Below are 20,902 nucleotides of genomic sequence, written 5' to 3'. Positions count from 1 at the left end.
CCCGACAAAGTCGATTAAGGCACGGAATCGCTGCCTCTATAAATAAAGAGTCGTCTGAGCAACGCTTCAGTTTACTATAGACGGGCTTCGAGTTACGTCGCGTTGGAAAATACAATTTAGATTCACTTGCAATATGTTTTCCCTCATTGTGCTGGCGGGCACCCTCTTGGCGTTGGGTTGGTTCTATTTGAAGCACCATTACCAGTACTGGGAGAGACGTGGCTTTCCCTTCGATAGACATTCCACTATACCATTCGGATGTCTGGACAGTGTCTGGCGGCGGGAGAAGGGCATGGGCATGGCCATCTACGATGCATATCAGAAGAGCAAGGAACGCTTTCTGGGCATTTACTTGCTCTTCCGTCCGGCTGTTTTAGTGCGCGATGCGGCCCTGGCACGACGTGTGCTGGCTCAGGATTTCGCCAGCTTCCATGATCGGGGCGTGTATGTCGATGAAGTCAACGATCCGTTGTCCGGCTCGATATTTGCCCTACGTGGCCAGAGCTGGCGTTCCATGCGCCACAAGCTCTCCCCCTGCTTTACGTCCGGCAAACTCAAGGGAATGTTCAGCACCTCCGAGGAGATCGCCAACAATATGGTCAACCATTTGCAGAAGACTCTGCCGGAACAGGGCTCCCAGGAGGTGGATCTGAAGACTGTGATGCAAACCTATGCCATCGACATAATTGCCTCGACCATCTTTGGCCTGGAAATGAACAGCTACCTGACACCGGACAACAAGTTCCGGAATCTGGTGACAATCGCCCGTCGCAACACTCGCTTCACGACGATGTTTGGGATGATGATATTCCTAGTGCCATCGTAAGTCCATCCCAATCCCATCCCAGTCCGAATCAGGGCTAAAGAGTTGCTTGTTTATTTGCAGAGTGGCAAAGTTCCTGTTCTCATTGGGATTCAAGAACCAGGTGGCCCTGGCAATGCTGGAAATTGTCAAGGAGACCATAGAGTACCGCGAAAAGCATGGTATTGTGCGCAAGGACTTGCTCCAGCTGCTCATGGAGCTGAGGAATACGGGCGCAGTGGACGAGAGCGATGAGAACATATGGAAAATACAAAAGTCCGCTACCGGTGAGTGCCTGAACATCGTCTCCCATAACACAGTTGTGTGAAGCAGTTTCTTTTTGATCTCAGACCAAATCAAGTGCATCTCATTGGAGGCCATCACGGCTCAGGCTTTCATATTCTACATTGCCGGGCAGGAGACTACCGGATCGACGGCTGCCTTCGTTCTGTTCGAGCTGGCCCAGTATCCGGAACTGCTGGAGCGCCTGCAGACCGAGGTGGACGAGACACTCGCAAAGAACGATGGACACATCACCTACGACGCGCTGCAAAAGATGGAGTTCCTTGATCTGTGCGTGCAGGAGTCGCTGCGCAAGTATCCGGGCCTTCCCATGCTAAATCGCGAGTGCACCCAGGACTACACCGTACCGGACACCGATCATGTCATCCCGAAGGGCACTCCGGTGGTCATCTCTCTCTATGGCATACATCACGACGCCGAATACTTCCCGGAGCCCGAAACGTACGATCCCGATCGCTACTCGGAGGAGAATCGCAACTTCAGTCCCACGGCCTTCATGCCCTTCGGCGAAGGACCCAGGATCTGCATAGCCCAACGCATGGGACTCGTGAACGCGAAGCTGGCCATTATCAATGTCCTCAAGAACTTCAACGTCGAAGTGATGAGCAAACGGCAGCTCGAGTTCGAGAACAGCGGCATTGCCCTTCTGCCCAAGGATGGAGTCAAGGTGCGTCTTTCCAAGAGACTGCCCAAGTGAACCAAAATTATGCATAATTATGAAATTCTATACCAATGCCAGTGTGCCAGTCTATCGATTTGCTTTGATTATTCAGATTAAGATAGCAGTGAAATGATTAAGTGGTCTTATCATTATCAACGGTTCTGGTTCCCAAAGCGACTACAGATAAGCATTATCAAACAAAAAACAAACAAAAATATCAATGTCAGTAGGGTGCTTGCCAACTAAATTATTTCTAATTATATTTATATACGTACTATTATGTATTATGTCCTACCGTAATAAAATCTTTGTGATAACTATCCAATCATTTCATTATAATGATATTCAAACAGCTCCGGCCGTGGGGTCTGCAGAGCGGGGGTTTTTCGGGAAACGTTTCCATTGGTACACGTTCTGTAAATACAGAAGTGATGGTAGAATAGTACACGTATGTACATACATAGCTATTGTAGGTCTTGGGTATGGGCTTCCTGAATGAAACAGGGAATTCTTGTGTTACTTTTAGACGACGTTTGGATTTATCAAGTTTTGGAAAGTATCAACCCAAGTTGATTTACTAAAAATATCATAACTTTGTCAGTCTTTGAACAATTTTAATAAATAGTAGTTAATTTTGTTCGTAACTAACGCCCATAAGGAAATAAAATATTAAAAAAAATAGCTTACCACACAAAAACAATGTGTAAAGAAATGGCAAAGATGAATAACCTTTAAAAAAATGGAATGAAATTTCCACTTTTGCTTGAATGGAACCCTTTTTTTGGAAACCTATTTATACATCATATGAATGCCCATATCTTTCTGATTATGATCCATAAGTATTTGTCGGTATCAGCGCTGTAGATATCATATATATGCCGTGCAAAAACTCAACCAAAATCGGCTTTGCAATTATTAATAAAGTTTTTGCATTACGAGCACAGAAGGTGGTCATAAGACCTACTCAACCAGGCCTATAAACTAATTTTATCTCTTAAAAAGTTCTCATTTTCTAACACTGTGCCATCACTATTTAAATTCTTTCAAAGGTTTTATTCCGGACTATTAAAAAAACACTCAAAACACAGTCCACATCAAGTCAACAATTTTTATTGGATGCTTTCAATGTAGAATCTCTCTCTTAATTCAGGGTCAAATATATAGATATATAGTGTATGTATGTATGTATTATATACAATAACAGAACCGTTGTGATAACTATCGATGTGGTGTCGTGTCGGGTTGGCGTGGGGGGTCGTCAGTTCGTTGGCCTTTAAATATTCTCACGCTCCTCCTGCATTTGTAGCCGCTGTCCGTTCTCCAGCATTTTCTGCCTGTTGCTCTTCTGTCTGAAGATCTCCTTGCTGGCCTCCTTGATGGCCTCGAAGATCTTCGCCTGGGACATTATTTGCTTCTGCACATTCTCCACAGCTGGCTCGGCATTGATATCGATCAGATCACTCAGTCCCTCCGACAAATACTCATTGTTATAGGGCTTTTCCTCAAGCTCGTTGCGTTTTATCAGCGAAAAGGGCGGATACGAGGGATACGAAGTACGCTTGCGTCCACATCCTGCAGATATTGAAAGGGAAATCTGATGATATGCACCTGGAAATCTGGGACTCTTCGGAATGTTACCTGTGAAGGCATTGCAAAAGGGTCGCTTCTCGTACTTCCACTGTATAACTCCGCTGAGTTTGTGCTGTGCAAAGAAAAACATAAACGATTTGAATGGGACTGCAATTGAGTCATATTTAAAAGCTGCACTTATGTTTAATGGTTTTTTTTTTAAATTCTGACACCGCGGCAGGGGATTTTCTTTTATGGAATGGCAGCAAACCCAACGAAATATTATCACACTTGTGTCATTTCACTTATAGACAAGCTGTGATGAAATATTTTGTGCTATCAGCTTAGATTGTGAAGTTCAGGGACGCTTCATTTGAACCATATCTTATACGCATTATTCATTGCTTAAGTCCCTAAATAAACGAGCTAGAACACATCCTGATAGTGTGTTGAACTCACATTCGACAAGTTATTCACTTCATTGTTTTCCCTCTCCAGCGATGCATTGCCCGAGAGCATGCAAATCAGGAGCACCACCAGGCCCAGGCACATTTTAAGAGAACTCTTCATGATGATGACAGAATGAAAAATATTGTAAATTATTAGGATCCGTTTATAGTTTGAGCAACGCCCGCTTCGCTTAACACTCGAGAGCCAAATGAATGGAGCGCTGGCTTGGGCCTCGGTCAACATGTCGGATACGCAATGTGAGACTTGTTGCTTTCAGAGTGTGACAGGACGTCCTGCGGAGCGTCGAATGTGTTTTGGTTGCCAGTTAATAGCTTTTTGTGTTTTTCCCGACCTTACCCAGCTCTACGATGGCCCCCCTCCATCCCCCATTCCCCAGTCGAACGACATTGCATTGACGTTTGCGGTCCTTGGTGTTTGGTGCTTGGTCCTTGCCCTTGCCAAGGGTTCAACATTCAGGGGGGTATTTAAATTGAAATTCTTAAAGAGCGAAAGCATCTCCACTGGTTTTCGAGCAGTGTAGCTGCATAGGCAGAACACATTTGAGAGAACCGACCGTCTATTTATAAAAAACCCGATGCGAAGCAAACGAAAACATACTCACCGATGCCTATGTACATCACACACGTTCTCGTGGCCAAGTGTGCATTTTCCGAAAAGATTTCCACACCAGCAGAGACTTTCACGGGATTTTTTCGGCTAAAACAGAGGCAATTTCGAATCGATTCTCTGTGGGAACGGTTCGGTTCGCGTACTCCTCAGAAAAAATTGCAACAAGCGCAACAGCCCCCAGCAGCATAGAAATAAATTTGATCTGGAAAAATAAATTAATATTGTAAAATTTCGTATAAACAAATCGCAACTCTGTGCCACGTTCCGATTTGGCCTTTTTGTGTGTGTTTTTTTGTTCGGTTTTCCGTGACCGGAATTGGTGTCGAAAGTGAAGGAATTTCTGTGTCACTTCTACTAAAATAGCATGTGAGTAATTTGGAAAACTATAAATTAAGCTAATTAATTGACGTAATTCGAATGCATAATGCGATTATGAGTATTCATAAGTGCAGTAGAGATGCCATACCATGGCCCTTCTGTATCGCATTGCATACGTTTTTCCTGTTGCCTGTTCGAATCTTCTGTACCTTGTTATTTCGCTTTTTTGTCTACGTAAAGTAAAAGACCTATAAATACCGCGGCTATTTTGAGTTTTTCTCAGTTTTACTGTCACACTTCGGTTTGACAACTTTTTCTCTGTCCTGTTTTGTCTCTACCAATTGCTGTAGCCGCCGGCTTTTGCCATTTTCCCCGTTTACCCATTGCCCAAATCGTTGTTCATTTTTGCAACATTGAGAGTTTTTCCGCCTCTTTGTTTACCATATGAAAAATGGGAATTCCTCGCATATTTTCTTGTGTCGAAATTGTAAACATTTCGGCACGATCGCACGATAATTGGACTTTAAATTACAACATTGAGATGGAAAGAAGAGGCCGTGCGGATCGTAAAAAAATAAGCATACATCATAAAAAGGTGAAAAGCAGTACAATTAATGGCCATAATGGCGTATGGCCTGTTCTGCTGCAGGCCCCTCTCCCATCCACATATGTAGATACTTATTTTTAAATACAGAAATTTATTTTATTAATTTCCTCACTCGACTATTTATAGACAAAAGATGTCAGAGCCCGCAGCCCAACAACAGCAGCCGCAAAATGGCAAGGAGCGCTCCAAGTCCACGGAGGAGAAAGAGATACCGCGCGAACCGGCGCTGGTCTGCAAAGACATCGATGTAAGTCATTTAAAATAGAAGAGGGAAAGGGATTTGAAATGGTATTGGTATCGTTTCGTCTCAGATAAAGACTGAACTAGAAAGCCTAGTGAAACTGCTGGATGGCAAGATCTACAAAGAGGAGGAGGTGGCCATGGAGGAGCTGCATCAGTATTTGATCGAGGACGATGGCTCCTGGGCATTGGGTGACAATTTTCTGGTCTTCGTGCAGCGAGTACTGCGCGATACTCAGGCCTTTTCCCCAGACACACGGATACATCTGATACGGACATTGGCCTATGCGGCCCTCAAGGACGATGTGATCATTATTTTGCACCAGGATCGCCGGGATCATACGCTGATGAACTTTGCCCAGGACATTGATAAGCACACACCCGAGGAGCAGCAGGCCTGGGCCATGTTTGTGAGTAGAGGGCCAAAAGCCAACCATTTGCTATCCCATATATTTATGATCTGTTCAACAGATGTGCAACCTCTTTGAGAACGTTGGTCCCTCCGAATGGCTGCTCTACATTTCCGAGTGGGAATACAATGGCCAGACAACCTCCAATATACGTGTCACCACCAAGGTGGCCGTCCACTGCATCCTCTCCAATTGCCCGCAGTTGAAAAACATTGGCAGCATGATCCTCTACAATATTGCCATCAAGGAAGTGAAGACTGTGGTATGAAAGGAAGCCCCAACGTCAGAAGTACTTTACTAATATCTGATTGTGCTTTATCAGGTCTTTGATGACATCGCCGTGGAGCTGGCCATGGCCATTCTGCAGTTCTTCCAGAGCAGTCCCAACGAAGATCAGATCTATCGCACATTGAAGGCCCTCGCACGCTTCATCGAGGTATTGACCCATATTCCCATTTCGCGTTGACAGCTGTCAACAATTGGCATATTTTTCATTAATCTTCGTTTTGTTTTTAGGTCTCGCAAGACGTACCAATGATCATTCAGATGATTGGACCGCATCCAAAACAATTTACCGGCAAGAGCGAGCGTGTCGATGAGCTAGTAAAGATCATTAGTCGCAAAGTGCCCGCCTAGGCGGATCCTTCCAAGAACCCCCCCGAACACATCCCTTTTCTATATACTCGTATATTTTAGATCTTTCTCTTTTTGTAAAGCATTTTGCGCAAGACAATAAACACATTTGTATGCCCAGACAATCCTAGAGATCGCCGCAGCACAGTTTCAGGAAGGGGAAGCCACTGCCGCTGCTGGCACGCAACTGGAGCCAGTGCTTCTGATTGGAGACAAACATCTCCGACGGCAGCTGGGTGTCCTGGCCGGCAGTGTCCTCTGTAAAGGGCAAATGGGGTATCAGCCAACAGGTAGCCCGAAGACCTATGGCTTAACTTACGCGCCTTCTTGTCGTACTTGGGCGATTGGCTAATGGAGATGACATCCTCTGGCTTTCGCAGGAGTATCTTGCCCACTCCCTTGCACATGCGCAGCACCTCGTGATTGCTCAGCTTCTCCAGCTGCTGTTCGTCCAGCAATGTGCAGGCCAAGATCCATTCGCGGACATCGTCAAAGTCGTTGAGCAGTCGCACGGCTCCATTGATGCTGAAACGAATGCGCTTCTGGAAGATAAAGTCCAGCCAGGCCTCGCAGATCAGCTTCAAGATGAGCTTCAGTATGACAATGTCCTTGGTGGCACGTATGGTGGGCAGGTAGATCTCGTCCAGCACATAGCCCACATACAGGCTCTTCTCCTCGTTGTTGTAGATCTCGCGCTGCCAAAAGTTGGCGGCAGGAAAGCAGAGCGTAAAATTGGCCAGACTAAGGACTCGACAGACCGCTGACAATATCTGAACACACTCGTCGGTGGTTTTCTATGGAGCACAAACAGAACGATAGAGAGTTAACAGATTGATGGCTAGCCTTACCTTTAACTTGTCTATATTGGCATTGACTTCGGCTATCAGCTTGGTCCGCAGTGCCACACAGACCAGCATGAGGATATCGCTTAGATCGGCAGTGAGTTTCGGCAGTTTAAAGGTGATGAATACATTCAGGCAGAGCTTCACATCGTGCTCCAAAATCTGGAAGAAGCGATCCATTTGCCACTCGCAGCACAGCAGCTTGGCCTGTTCGGTGACCCACAGGCGCATCGAGTGGACAGAGTGATCTGAAATTGGACACACATGACTGACAGATCTCCTCTAGAGTACCTCTCGGCCATACCCAGCCTATGCAATATGGGTATCTGCTCGGCCACTGGCAGCAGACTGGAGTTGTTGTGGGCCTCCAAGTTGGAGAAATACTGATTGCTCAAATTCACGAGATTCGCGAATATACTAATCCACACAGTGCCAGTGGGGGTTCCAGAAGCCTGTTCATAGACATTATAGATAGTTACAAGTGGGAAAAAAAGTATAAGGTATGGCACACACTCACATTCTTGGGGCAATCGCGGTACTGTTCCACAACCACATCCACCAGGCGCTTCGAGTCGTTCGATGATATGAGAGTCAGGCGGAAGAGCTGATCCCAAATGTTATTGCAAACAAAACCAGTCAGGATCTCCCCAATGCCACGCAGCGTAGAGAATACTGGTTCCGGTATATCTGATGGAAGGAAATGCAACTCAAAATAGGTGACACTTTGTTTGAATTCCTTACCATTCACATTCTGATGATAGAGCCAGCTGCGAATGGAGTCTATGTGGGTGAGACTGTAGCAGGATACCGGCGTGTCTATCCACCAGAGGAGTATGTGATCCAATATGATGCCCACATAGGACCAGAGCAGGCGCAGTCCCTTCACAATGTACACATTCATGTCCACAGTGCCGCCCTTGCCATTGTCTGCGGGAGATTATAGACATATAGATGTATACTCTGAATGATTGTGATTACCCACCGAAGATGGTCGGACTTATCTCCGTTGCCTTGGCTATCAGCTGGGCTATGAACACGCGCTCCTTCTGCAGAAAGCTCTCGGTATGCTTGCATCGCAGACTCTGGTGATCTTGGTCGGCATCCTGAAGCTGTAGATTGCCATCGGCAATCTGCATGGCCTTGCAGTCCTGGGCAGAGTCACAGTACGGCGGATAGTCGCCGGCGGCAAAGGAGATGTTGAGAGTGCGCAATATCTCCAGACTGGAGGAAGTGGACTCGTGGTTCTGCTGCTCTCGCCAGGCATCCTGCTCGCCCATGTTAAACAGACCGAACACCAGATCCAGAGCATTCTGCTCCACACGTGTCTGGGCAACAAGCTGCAAGGAAAACAAACACAATCCTTAAAGGTCATAGGTCTAGAAGGGAAACCCACCTGCAGAACGTAGCCAAAATCGATTGGCTTGAGCGTGAGTAGTAGTCCCGGAAACATGTTGCTGCACACATTGGCATGCATCTCCTCCTTCCGTTTGCCACTCAGCTTGGGCTCTCCATCGTCCGAATCGTCCTCGACCGGCTCCACTTCTGGCTGCAACAGGGGCTTCTCCACTTTGCGACACTTGTTGTACAGCTGGGTTATGTGGAGCGCCCAGTTGAGCCACATCTCCGACTGCATGGACTTGCGGAGCAGTAAGCTCAACTGAAACGGGATCAATCATCACTGAGATCAGGAGGCAGAAGGCTGGACCCACCGTTCGCTTGAGCACAAAGGTCAGCTGACAGAAGCGCCTGTCGTTCAGCTCCATCACCAGATGGAACTTCTTCATCAGCAGCTGGTTGTAGGGACTGCGCTTGATCTTCTTCGAGAGCGACTGAAAGTCGGCGTTCTTTGTCTCATCCTTCAGGTTCCAGTACTGCTCCACCACACGCTCGCACTCCTCCAAAATGGTATCCTAACAGAGCCGTGAGTCTATGGTGATCGCAGCTTAGAGATCCACTTACATGCTCGCTGAATATCGCTGAATTGACATCGATCACGATCCGTTTGCTAATCCGGCGTAGCTCCAGGCCCAATTTGCCGATTTCCGCGAACGTGTGCATCGGCTGGGATTTGTTGCGGCAGTACCATTTCGGAGTGGTGCTCATTTTTTCGGTGGGGGGCCTGGCCGGCGGCGGCAACCCCCTGACACAACACAACCGATTGCCTGCGCCTGGCCCTAAACAAATCGCTTTTTAATTATTGTGTCTCGCAGGCACGCATCCGTCGTTCCACCGTCTATCCTATTTCCAATAGCCTGGGGCCCAGGGCACTGGCCAAAATGCAAATTTTCCTATTGTTTGATCGATGCCAGGACACACTCGTGACTCGTGACCCCCGCAGCCAGGCAACGCACGCATTTGACAGTGGGTGGAGGGCACCCGGGGCGGGCCGGGGCTTCGATTCATGGCTCTTTGAATCGACAGACACGCATTTGTCATGCCTACGCTTCCGGCAAAACGGGTACATTCATTTGTATGGTCCATTCCATATAGAAAAATCCCCGTTGGGTATACGGTAGTCGTCATTGGTTCCACTTTACCTGCCAAATTCCTGGGGAAAACCCCCAGCGAAAGGATTTAGTTGGCCCCCGGAGACAGAGACAGACAGTAGCTTGTTCAGTATATCCGGCAAGTTTATTGCTATAATTATAGATAGGTGTTTGATTTGATGGTTGCTGTTGCTGTTGCTGATTCGTCTTGAATAAACGAGCTGTAAATATTCCGCACATACATACGAGTGGTACACGTACACCCTCTCTGCCTGGCTGTTCTCTAAATTAATCAACCTATGCCTATACTCTCTCCTCCTCTGTACACATCAACATCGTCTGGTTTTCTTTTGCTATCACATTGAATTGTTACATTTATAGTAGTAGTTGCTGCTGCTGCATGTTGCCTGCTTAAAATCATTAAAACACGTTTTAAATTTCATCTGAAACATGTCGGTATACACACGCATTCGTTAACAAGTGTATTTCCGTATTCCGTATCCCGTATTCGTATCCGTTTTTGGAGCTGTAAAATGTATTATGTTGGGTGTTGTGTTTAGTGTGGGTTGGGTGTTGGGTGTTGTGTGTTGTATGTAAGGAAGTCAGGAGCACACATATCGTTTTTTTTTTTCTTGTTGTAAACATTTATGAACATTCAGTGAATCTTCTTTTGTCGTCGTCGTCGTCGTCGTTCTCTGACGCGTTTTACAGCATCTTTATACAAAAAATTATACTTAAAATTGCTTGCGCTTCTCGTAACTACACATACATTTTAGTGGTTGTTGCTTAGTACCTTGTTCTCTCTCTCTCTCTCTCTCTCTCTCTCTAACTCTCTCGTTTACTTTCGCTGCTAAATGTCCTTTTTTTGTTTGTTTTTTTCCGAGTTTTTGTTGAACTACATAATACATTTAAAATATATATAGAAGTACATAATATTTGTATACATATAGGTATATATATGCTTTCTCTTTTCTGCTGTTCCGCGCGTATAGTAAAATATAATGTAAAATGTGTGTATATATATTGTATATATATAGTTTTGTATGCACTATGCCTAATCATGCCATGCCTAGCAATGATCCATCATTCATTCTGCTTAATCCTCAATAGTTGTAGTTGTAGTTGTAGTAGTAGTATTTGTATCCTGCAGCTCTTCGAGAGTTGGAATATCGTCTTGTAGTTTTAGCACTTGTAACCTTGGGTTATAGTGCCCCGCTAAATAATATGTATCATTGTTATCGTATATAGATTGATATTGCTTCGAATCGGCACCGAACTTCTCAAAGTAGTGCCCAAAGTGCAGCACTTCGCACCGGTGCGAAATGGTCTGCACATCGTTCTCATCATCGTGCGACGATTCGAACAGAGCACCCTATAGAATGGATGGAATAGTGGATTAGAATTGATTACCTTTCATTGAAAATAAGAAGACTCTTACCGGATACTTCAACTTTGGGCAGCCAGTCGTCTCCTCCGGATGATAGAACCACGCCACTCGCACCACCTTATTGCCTGTGCTGGTCTCCCACATGGACTCAATGCGTCCGATATAGGGACGATCCGGTCTGCCCGTCGATAGAAATACTGCACTGTCCCCGACCTAAATGAACCGCGCAAAATTCGAATCAATCTTTAAACTGAAACTGAACCAAATTCAGGGACCTACCGTGATGGTCTCCTTGCCCCTTTTGATTGTTTTGTAAAATTGCTTTCTGGCTCGGCCCTTGACGCCCCCCTTGCGGTAGGCAACGCCATTCCAACCCCACAGCTGCCGCTCCGGCAGAAAGGCGGCTATCTTGCTGCTACCCTTGGAGTTGTTATGCCCGACCAGATCCTCGCCCTTGGCCTGCAGGCGAAAAAAAGGAGGGGAGTAAGTGAAGCAGATATTGGATACTGTGTTAAGAAAGTTACCTCATCGGATATCTCAGACATCAGATTGGAGGCACTCTCCTCTTCCATATCCAAATGTTCCGTCTTCACTTTGACCTCCATCTTGACGCGGTTTGTATTTGACGCAGGGACAGCCGCCGTCGGCTCAGGAACATTCTCCGCTGTCGTTGAAAAGTCCTGCTGTTGTTCCGGCTCCTCGCTGCCATTCTTGCGGTGATGTTTCTTGTGCTTCTTGCGTTTCTTGTGCTTATGGTGTTTACGGCCGGCGGCCTCATCGACGCCGCCGCCAGCATCGCCAGATGTGGTTAGATCGGCTACGCCTTCATTCGAGGCGGCAGCCACTGCCAGGGAACCACAACCGCCGGCGGCGCCATTCTGTGCCCTCGAAATCTTCTTGAGGCTCTTCTTCAGACGCTTCTTCTCGCTGCGCTGCGTGAACAGCTCCATGGTGGCAGCCAGTGAGGTGGTGTTATCACTATTCATGACCGCACTGTGATGGCTGTGCGAGTCCTCGCAGCCGGAAATGTGGGCAGGCTCCTGCGAAGTGCAGCGAAGTCCACCAATCTCCCCACTGCGCAGAGCGCCGCGCTTCTGCTTGCCTACTGAGTAGAGGGGATTATCGTTGTACTCTGGTTCCATGTGGGTTGGATGTGGGGCAAAAGGCGGGAGGATCAACGAAAATAACAAAGAAGTAAATAAAGGCACGAACAAAGACAACCACAAAAACACACAGCACGCGTGGACGAGAAACCAAATGACAGGAAAGATGGCAGAATGGATGGCCCGCAATGCCCCCTGGTAGTACCCCCTGCATACACACCTGCTATGGGATAGTCGCTGAGTAGCAGCCGTATATTCTGCAAGCGGATCCTGCCGCTGTCCCCGTCATCGAACTCCACGCTGACAAAGTCCGGCGTATGGGTCGGCGTGCTGACGGCACCTGCTCCTGCCCCTGCTGCTGCTGCCGTCAGGACACCCTCAACAGCTGGTTCCGACTCAATGGCACGGCCCGGATAAAGGCATCGGTACTGCTGACTCCAATAGGCACACAGGCGCGTGCCCACCGGCACACACTCCACGCTCTTGGGCGCCATCTCCAGGATCTGCCACAAAGATTGATTGATTGCCTGATTGCTGAACAGAGACGAACACTCGCACTCACCGTATCCTTGAGTATATCCTCGCGCGACATCACATGCGACTTGTTGCCGCGCTCTCCGTCCAGCGTGATGGCATAGACATCTGGCGGTCGCAGCGGCTTCATCACGCCCGCATAGAAGAGCCCACCCATGTCGGTGAGAACGCGCGTTTCGTCGCGGTACAGATGCTCGCTGGTCAGCTGCAGCTCGCGATCCGTGGCGCTGGCCCTTCGCTTGGTCTCTGTGGGGGCCGTTGGGCCGTTGCCGTTGCCGCCACCAGAGTCGATCGCCTTTAGCTTCCGCTTCCTGCGCACCAACGAGGCGGACGACGATTGCTTGTGCGCCGCAGCCGACGGGGAGGAGGATGTGGAGGAGGATATGGAGGTAGCTATGGGCGCAATCGGTGCAACGGCCGCGTCCAGCGCCGACGGCTCGAGGCGTACAAACGATGAGGTAATTGTTAAGCCACTGTTCGGCAAGGGACTGGGCTCTGTCTGTGGCTGGTGGGGCGGCGGCGGTGGCGGAAACGAGTGTGTCGTCTTCTCCGGGAAGCGCAGGAAGCTCGACGCCTGCAGGTTGCTGCTTGAGAATTTCGGGAATTTGTAATCGCGCAGCGGTGATGAAGTTCTAAAGGGTTGAAAGGAGATTTAATTAATGTTTTGCTTGGACTTGGAACCCTCCGCACTTACCCCAGGACACTGGACAGCGTTGAGCTGAGCGTCAGCTGTGGCTGTTGCAGCGGCGATTGGATTGGCTGGACTGGCTGCTGTTGCTGCTGCTGCAACTTGTGACCCTTTCGCTTCTTCTTCAGCTTGGATATCTCGTCCAGCTTCTTCTTCGTCTTGCGATACTGACGCGATACGTTGGCCAAACGCATCCGCATGCTGCTGTCCATTATGTTGAACACCTCGTTGCCAAAGCGCTGCGCATAAGAGGGATGCATGGTCTGCAGGGCGTTCTTTAGCTCCGACTGCAGCTCCTCGTCGTGCAGGTGCATGTCATCGTCTTCCATCGGCAACGGCTGCTCGAACTGCTGCTGACGGCTGTTGCTCCGCCGATGCTTCTTTTTGCTCTTCTTGCTGCAACGCGCCGACTTTCGGCTCTCGGTGGATGAGGACTTGGAATGTTTGTGCTTCTTGCGCTTGGGGGGGCTCGGATCGACGCACTGCAGCGACGTGGTGGGCAGCTCAATGCCCTGCATGGATGGAAATGCTGGCGAGTTTAATGGCATTTGAAAGGAAGATGATGAGGAGAACACCGATCCTCCTCCTGCTGCTGCTGCTGCTGGTGGCACAAAACCAAAGCAGGAATTTCCCTCTGACCCACCGCCAGTCGTGTGCGTGTGCATGTGCTTCTGCGTGGGCGTGGGCGTGCCCGGCGCTGATGCTGGCGGCGTCGGCGTGGGACTGGGCGAGCGCGAATAGGGCGTGGCAAAGAGGCTGCTACCCTGCACCACCTCTTCCTGGATACGCTGCTCGGCCAAGGCGCACAGCAGCTTCAGGCCGCCCAACGGCTCCTGCGGAGTCGTCTCCAATTCCATCATTGGCTGCGGCGGCATAACCGGCTGCAGCGGCATCGAAGGCGGAGGCGGAGGCGGGGGCGCCACCGGGTGTGCAGTGTGCTCGATGTGCTCCATCGGCTCCTGTTTCACACGCACAAACGGTGTGCTATTGGTACTGATGTTCGAGAGCAGCTCCAGCCCCGTCAGATCTTCGGGCGCTGTCTGTGGTGTTTCCATGGCCGGCGGTGGAGGGATCTGTTCCGCCGAATCATGACTGGCACTGGGTTGAATGTCACTGGACACTGGATTGGTCTGGTTCTGGGTCTGGGTCTGGGATTGGGTATGGGCATGGGTTTGGGTCTGGGTATGGCACTCGGTTGGCACTTCACTGGGTTTGGTCAGTTCCAGTGGCTGGACCAGGGAAATCGTCAGGGCTTCCTCTGTCATTGGCTCATTGACTCCCGTCCTGGTCAGGGGTGGACAGGGGTAGCTCAAGCTCTCATCCTCGCTGCACACGGGCGTATCCGTTTGGATGTTGACATCCTGCATCTGCGGCAGAAGGGATCCCTGCGACAGTGGCATTGCCACCTCCGCCAGACGCGGCGGCGTCTGCGGCGTCAGGGGCGCGTGCAGCTTAAAGTTGAGCGCAGCCGCCGCCGCCTCATCGCATGCACCACCAGGCATGGGTGTGCCGGCAGCAGACATTTCACTGGCGGCGCCATGCATGGACAGATTCAGCAGCGCCGGCGTGGCTGCGGCGGAGTGGCCGGCCATCGGCTGAAACATTTGATGATGCATCGGATGGCCCGTTCCCATCGCAGCAGCCGTGGCCCCATCCATGGTGGCCGAGGTGGGGGGCGTGGGCAGACGCATCAGATTCAGAGCCTGCTCCTTGTCGCGCGTCGTCGTCGTCTCCAGCGGCACCAGCGGCGGCAGGGCCAGCGGCAGTGGAGGGTGCGTCGAATAGTCCTCCACTTTCATGCCCTGCGGCGGCCACAGCAGCGATCCAATGGGCGTCGACTGAGCCGCAGCCGCCAGGCTGAGGAACCGCGAGCTGCTCGAACTGAGGCTGCTGGTGCTGCTCGTGACCCCCGCGCTGGCCGCCACGGCCGCTGCCAGGCTCAGGTTGATCGTGGAGTTGGTGGTGGTGGTGCTGCTCGTCTGTTGATTGCTGCTGTGCTGGCACAGGGTCGAGCTGCCCGACGCATTGGCCGCCGCGGCCAGGTACAGCTGCAGCGTGGAGGCGTACGACGGCGTGGGGCCTAGTGTCGAGTGGCCACCCATGCCCATCGAATTGAAGAACAAGTTGGGCGGCGGCTGGAGGGCGGCAGCAGCAGCAGCCGCTGCGGCAGCGGCCGCAGAGCCGCCGGGAGCTGTCGCCTGGGGTATGTAGGAGGGCCAGACAAAGGCTGTGGCAGCCGCAGCCGCCGCGGCCTGCTGGAACGGATCTGTGGGCGTTAAGAGGGGAAAATTTGATATGCCTGCTGTGTGCATGGAGACATTTTTTGGAATTGGATTTGAATTTCGGATACAGGACACGTCGGAGGGGAGGAGGAGAGAAGCGTAGTTATAAAAGCATGAATTAGTTTTGTTTTGTTTTGGTTTGGTTTTTTGGCGATACAGTTTTCGAAATCAAATTCTAGAAATTCTAGGAAATTCCGTGCATGCAATGTGGAGTGCAGAATGTCGTATGTCGTATGTCGTATGTTGTATGGGGCACAAGGACTTACCGAGCGCTGCTGGGGCGGCCGGCAGCAGCACCACCTGTCCGCGGTTGGCCTCCCGCGTATATTGCAGGCCCACCGTGGCGGGGGACATGGAAATCACTGATTCAATGGGTAATGCATCTACAAAAAACGCAACGAAAAAAGAAAAGAGAAAAAGAACCCAAATAGAGGAGGAGATAGATAGAGAAACACGATACGGGGGATATCGGCAGGATATGTGGCATTTGTGTGCTCTGGGTGGGGGTATGGGTGCTTTACTCACTTGGGTATTGCCAGAATGTCGATGGGGTACGGTTCATATCCTCCGCTGTGGCCGTGCCGGTGGTCATCAGGTCGCCGTTGCCCGTAAAGTACAGATTGCCGCAACTGGTGGCACCTGCAACACACACACACACAAGCACACACAAATTCGATTATACATAAATCGTGTCCAAAAATTCAATTATCTTTTCTACTCCGGCAGGACTTCAAGAACAGCCAGTCCTGTTTCGTATGTATACGGAAAATATTCCAATGTCCTTGAACTATGCAGTACAGCCTCCCCCAGAGCCCACCCCCCACATGGCCTGTGGCTGAATAATTCCACAAGCAATTCGATTAAAGCGTACATCCTGCCGCTCTCTAATTGCATTACATTACAAGAGAGCTATTAAAAACCATCTAAATAATGACAGTCACACAGATACACGGCTGTGTCTGTATTCCCCTTCGGATCCCATTTTAAAAACACAATTACTGCTACATTATTTGACAAGTGACTCCATCTTTTGGGCAGCCTGTCAGCCCGTAAGCCTGTGTCTTGGAAACTACCCACCAAAAGTGGATATAAATAGAATCCGTACGGAAGGGCACCACGGCCAGGGACCATTGCCATATGGTCATGTTACCCAAACCACTTTCATCGTGTCGTATTCCTGGATCCCTGCTCCTGCCAGCAACCAGTCAATGTTCACTCTACACAGCTTGAGCATCCCTTGTGGCATTTCCCCTCGACAACCAACTTCTTCTTCTTGTTCTCGGGGCCGCAGCAGCCGTCGCTAAGTTGTCGGAAAACACCCACCCGAGAGCACTGCCTATGAGTAATCCGTCTTTAGATTCGCGCTTCGATGCCCTTCTCCGCCCACGCACACACACACGAGACCGGGTTTCTTTGAAGCGTACAAGCCATCACCGAATCTATTGGTGCCCTAAACTTTGTACAAATATTCTTCTATACTTTATATAGACTGTCTATCGGGAGTCGGATCGTTCAAAGAGAGCGTGGATTCCCTGTATGGATCCCCTGTATGGGCGTTCGGTTGATCCTCTACTCCGAGATGCTCAAGCAATTGCTGCTAAAGGAAGAGCATTACATTAAACATTAAAAAACATACATTGCATGTGCATGATGCAACAAAATGGCCTATTTGTACTGCTATTGGACTGCTGGTACCCTGGCCACCGCTGGTCTATAGCTTAGCTGAAGGTTCTTTAAACCAATGACTATGCCAATGGCCAAGATGTTGCATGACGCACCTAAAAGCTGGTTATATGGCGGCGATTTGCCTGATGTAAGGTAACTGCGTGCTTTTCGCCTATGTTGCCTCCGTTGCGCCTCTATGGTTTGTCGGTTTGCTCTATGCCTTGGGCAGCTGAGTCGGTGCCCAGAAGCTAATAACAAAATACACAGTCTTTAGAGACACCCACAAGTACGAGTGGAATGCTGGAACGAGGCTCAAGACACGACTTGGTCCCAAGAAATGCTTAAGCGCCTAAAATGGCGTTCATGTTTTGTTTTGTTTGAGAGATATTTTAATGATATTGGAATGTAAAGAGAATTTATAAAGTTAGAACATCTCTATTCCGTACAACGAAGTTTTCTATATCCCCTAAAACTGAACTTTATATTACGAGTTTTCCGTATAACAAATGCCCCTTGAGATTCGCTATATGGAATTTCGACTGTAATAGAATGATATTGGAAGGCTAGTCTGTTTCAATTGTCGTTTCTCAAATGCCAATGCCTTCGTAGAGCATTCGCAAGTCCATGATGACCTCTCTTTGGATTCGCAAAATGTGTGTTTCACTTTCGTTTTATTTCCGCTTTAGAAGTTCGTATGATTTACCACCGGTTTCCTTATATATTTCATATACAATATCTACGTTTTAATATTAAAGAATTCGTGAGGGGTGGGTCGCAGCGAGTCAGCCGCTGTCACAACAACGACAGCCACACAGCAGGCGGCCATCATCTCACATCATATGATTTCTGCCCTCTCAACTCTGACGGGGTGTTTACGGCGACAGAGACACCCTCAACTCAAGAACTGGAGCGGGGGGCGGACGGACTGAAGGAATTTTTCAATGTTTGTTGAAATCTTATTAGCGGGATAATTGAACGACGGCCGTGTCCTGGTCGCTCGCTTTATAAGCATCATAACGATGCCCCTGGGGACGGGTCGGCTGGCCAGCGCTCATTAGAGGCTCTCTCACACACACACACACAACACACACAGACAAAGCTGGAGCTCTTAAATTAAATTAGATGCTGCCGATGAGGCCCCGTCCAACACTTACTCAAGTCAGCGACGCGTATGCCGAAGCAGTTCATGTCCTTGCTGAGTGGTTGCTGCAGAGGTAACGCTGCCGGGTTGGTCAGTGCCGACACCAGGGCTTCCTGCGGCCGTTTCCGGGCCACGGCAATACCAATGGGCACGGAATTGCCTAAGCATAAAAATAACGAAAATAATGGCGTTGAGAGGAGACCAGGGGGGAGGAGGGGAAGATGAGGGGGAAACCTACTTGTGCTGCCATTGCCATTTGACTTTTCTAGATCGGACACTTTGGGGGATGGTGCCTCGATCTTAACGAGAGTCGTTAGTGTGGACGAAGACATGGTCTTGGAGGTGGCTGATGCGGTTACGGAGGAGGACACTGTGCCCAGACCAGCGGCTGTGAGTGATGCAGATGATGATTGAAGATGATGATGCTGCTGCTGCTGCTGGTGGTGGTGCTGTTGCTGCTGCTGCTGGTGGTGGTGGTGGTGTTGGTGGTGGTTTAGCGGCTGGTGGTTCTGATGATGCTGCTGCTGCTGCTGATGGCAATTGTTGGAACTAATCTCGGATACCTGGCAAGGCTCGCGTTTGATCTGCACAAAGGTGTAGGAGGAGTTGGTCTGCTGGTGGTGATGGAGCGGCGTGACAGCCCCCGTGCTCATATAGCCCCCAAACTGATCAAGATGCAACGATGGCGGCACTCCAATGTGGGCTCCTGCTGCTTGGGTCGTTGTGGTGGGCACTAGAAATGTGGCTGTTGCTGTGGCAGCGGCAACCGAGGAACTCAGGACATCCGCGGCATTGCTGGTGGCGTTCCCATTGAATGTGGCCATTGGTTGATATTTTTATAGTTACTCCAAAATTGTTGGATTCTTTGAGCTGTTGCTAGATCGGAGGAGGGGCAGCGGCATTGCTCGCGCGCATTGGCCCCTGGGGACTCCGGGGAGGGGACACTTTGGGTCGGGCTCGGTCTTGGGCTCGCAGAATCGGCGACGTGCTGAGACGCATATACTTTGCGTACGGACTATTCTATGTACATATATCTCTATATATCTATGTACATATGTATATATTTAAACGGCCACAACTAAAACATCCATTATCTGCGGCACACACTCACTCACACACACACGCACACACACGCAGAGAGACGGACACACAGTCTACATTTTTACAGGTTTTCTCTGTTTTTTGGTGCAACATTCAACGGTTTTGTACCTTTGTGTTTTTATAAATAAATGACATAATCCACACGACGCGACGTATGCAACTTGCAATATATATCTATGTGTTCAAAACTGGACCTGTGTGCTCTCTGCTGCTAGAGTCCCCCCAAGCACAAGCACTGGGCAGAGTCGAGTCGAGTCGGAGGTGGCGACGGCACGGGCGAAGGCGGAGGCGCGACGTTGTGCTGTGTGGACAGCGCGATATTTCCATAGGTCGTGGCGCGTTCAACGTATTCCCAACGCGATTCCATCTACAAGATGGCACACTGTTTACGACCGCGCGGATTTTTATTTATTTTTATTGTTTCTGCGAATTAGAAATCCCTGGAAAAAGTCTGTCACAGCGGACTTATCAATAAAAATATACCGTCTAACCCTCAGAAAAATTCCGAAATATACCGATGAAAAAACGAACTGAGCCCACTCAAGCCCCTTTATTTAAACAGGATAACTTCTTGAGTTAAACCGCGCAAAATAATACGAATAATTATAATAATCATTTATATTTTAGGACCACCCTATCCTTCATCTTTGCCTGAAGAAAGACTACGATATCGTTCACCTTAACAGCGCTAAAATTCTTCAAGATTCATCATTTTCGTGGAGTGTATTTTAATACCAACTGGTCGACAATGGGCTAATCGTTCTCTGTCCATGACCGGATATCATACTTCTCCATTTTGATATTCGGTTTAGTATTACTAGCTAGCTAGGATAATCAGTACTGAAGACATAATTTTATCCAAATGATGAATCAATTTTCTACAAAATTGGTTGATTTCAAAGACTCCCTTATTTGGATTGTGTCTAAAATAAGGTTTAAACAAATGAAGTTAAAGCATAAAACGTAAATTAGTATGAAAAGTAACGTAGTGAGTATTGAATGTCACGTCATTTCGTACATGTTGATGTTATTTGAACACTTGTTGCTTGT

At 49.0% G+C, this 20,902-nt stretch overlaps 5 protein-coding genes across 11 annotated transcripts; 2 read left to right on the top strand and 3 right to left on the bottom strand.

Annotated features, from left to right (window-relative positions):
• Positions 1-59: 59 nt before the first annotated feature.
• On the top strand, positions 60-1,983 carry LOC108156489 (probable cytochrome P450 6d4). The gene is made up of 3 exons (XM_017287974.2): positions 60-822; positions 887-1,089; positions 1,153-1,983. The coding sequence occupies exons 1-3, from the start codon at positions 134-136 to the stop codon at positions 1,800-1,802; spliced, it is 1,542 nt and encodes a 513-aa protein (XP_017143463.1). The 5' UTR covers positions 60-133; the 3' UTR covers positions 1,803-1,983.
• Positions 1,984-2,860: 877 nt separating this feature from the next.
• On the bottom strand, positions 2,861-4,002 carry LOC108156201 (cardioactive peptide). Its single transcript, XM_017287534.2, has 3 exons — positions 3,795-4,002; positions 3,405-3,468; positions 2,861-3,338 (listed from the first exon to the last, which is right to left on the bottom strand). The coding sequence occupies exons 1-3, from the start codon at positions 3,903-3,905 to the stop codon at positions 3,040-3,042; spliced, it is 474 nt and encodes a 157-aa protein (XP_017143023.1). The 5' UTR covers positions 3,906-4,002; the 3' UTR covers positions 2,861-3,039.
• A 507-nt stretch (positions 4,003-4,509) lies between these two features.
• Positions 4,510-6,755, top strand: LOC108156199. The gene is made up of 6 exons (XM_017287533.2): positions 4,510-4,781; positions 5,467-5,587; positions 5,652-5,990; positions 6,052-6,252; positions 6,313-6,426; positions 6,507-6,755. The coding sequence occupies exons 2-6, from the start codon at positions 5,474-5,476 to the stop codon at positions 6,624-6,626; spliced, it is 888 nt and encodes a 295-aa protein (XP_017143022.2). The 5' UTR covers positions 4,510-4,781; positions 5,467-5,473; the 3' UTR covers positions 6,627-6,755.
• LOC108156202 lies at positions 6,662-9,980 on the bottom strand. The gene is made up of 10 exons (XM_017287535.2): positions 9,425-9,980; positions 9,175-9,375; positions 8,859-9,122; positions 8,448-8,802; positions 8,207-8,392; positions 7,983-8,152; positions 7,770-7,917; positions 7,472-7,713; positions 6,943-7,417; positions 6,662-6,881 (listed from the first exon to the last, which is right to left on the bottom strand). Exons 1-10 carry the CDS (start codon positions 9,566-9,568, stop codon positions 6,751-6,753), a joined length of 2,316 nt encoding a protein of 771 aa, XP_017143024.2. The 5' UTR covers positions 9,569-9,980; the 3' UTR covers positions 6,662-6,750.
• Positions 9,981-10,744: 764 nt separating this feature from the next.
• Positions 10,745-20,344, bottom strand: LOC108156198 (protein winged eye). Of its 7 annotated transcripts, none has more exons than XM_033389008.1 (11): positions 18,990-20,344; positions 18,765-18,911; positions 16,471-16,584; positions 16,212-16,328; positions 13,670-15,965; positions 13,004-13,607; positions 12,662-12,944; positions 11,863-12,470; positions 11,618-11,797; positions 11,390-11,551; positions 10,745-11,323 (listed from the first exon to the last, which is right to left on the bottom strand). In XM_033389008.1, the coding sequence occupies exons 1-11, from the start codon at positions 19,573-19,575 to the stop codon at positions 11,048-11,050; spliced, it is 5,373 nt and encodes a 1,790-aa protein (XP_033244899.1). In that variant the 5' UTR covers positions 19,576-20,344; the 3' UTR covers positions 10,745-11,047. The 7 variants fall into 7 exon arrangements, with proteins under 7 accessions (XP_033244899.1, XP_033244901.1, XP_033244902.1 ...); XM_033389010.1 differs by having other exon boundaries at positions 11,863-12,443; XM_033389011.1 differs by having other exon boundaries at positions 11,863-12,440.
• Between the last annotated feature and the right edge of the window lie 558 nt (positions 20,345-20,902).

The sequence above is a fragment of the Drosophila miranda genome, chromosome 2 (genome assembly GCF_003369915.1).
Source record: "Drosophila miranda strain MSH22 chromosome 2, D.miranda_PacBio2.1, whole genome shotgun sequence".
NCBI lineage: Eukaryota > Metazoa > Arthropoda > Insecta > Diptera > Drosophilidae > Drosophila > Drosophila miranda.
The sequence above is the reverse complement of the archived record's forward strand: the minus strand, read 5'-3'. Positions and strand labels throughout refer to the sequence as shown.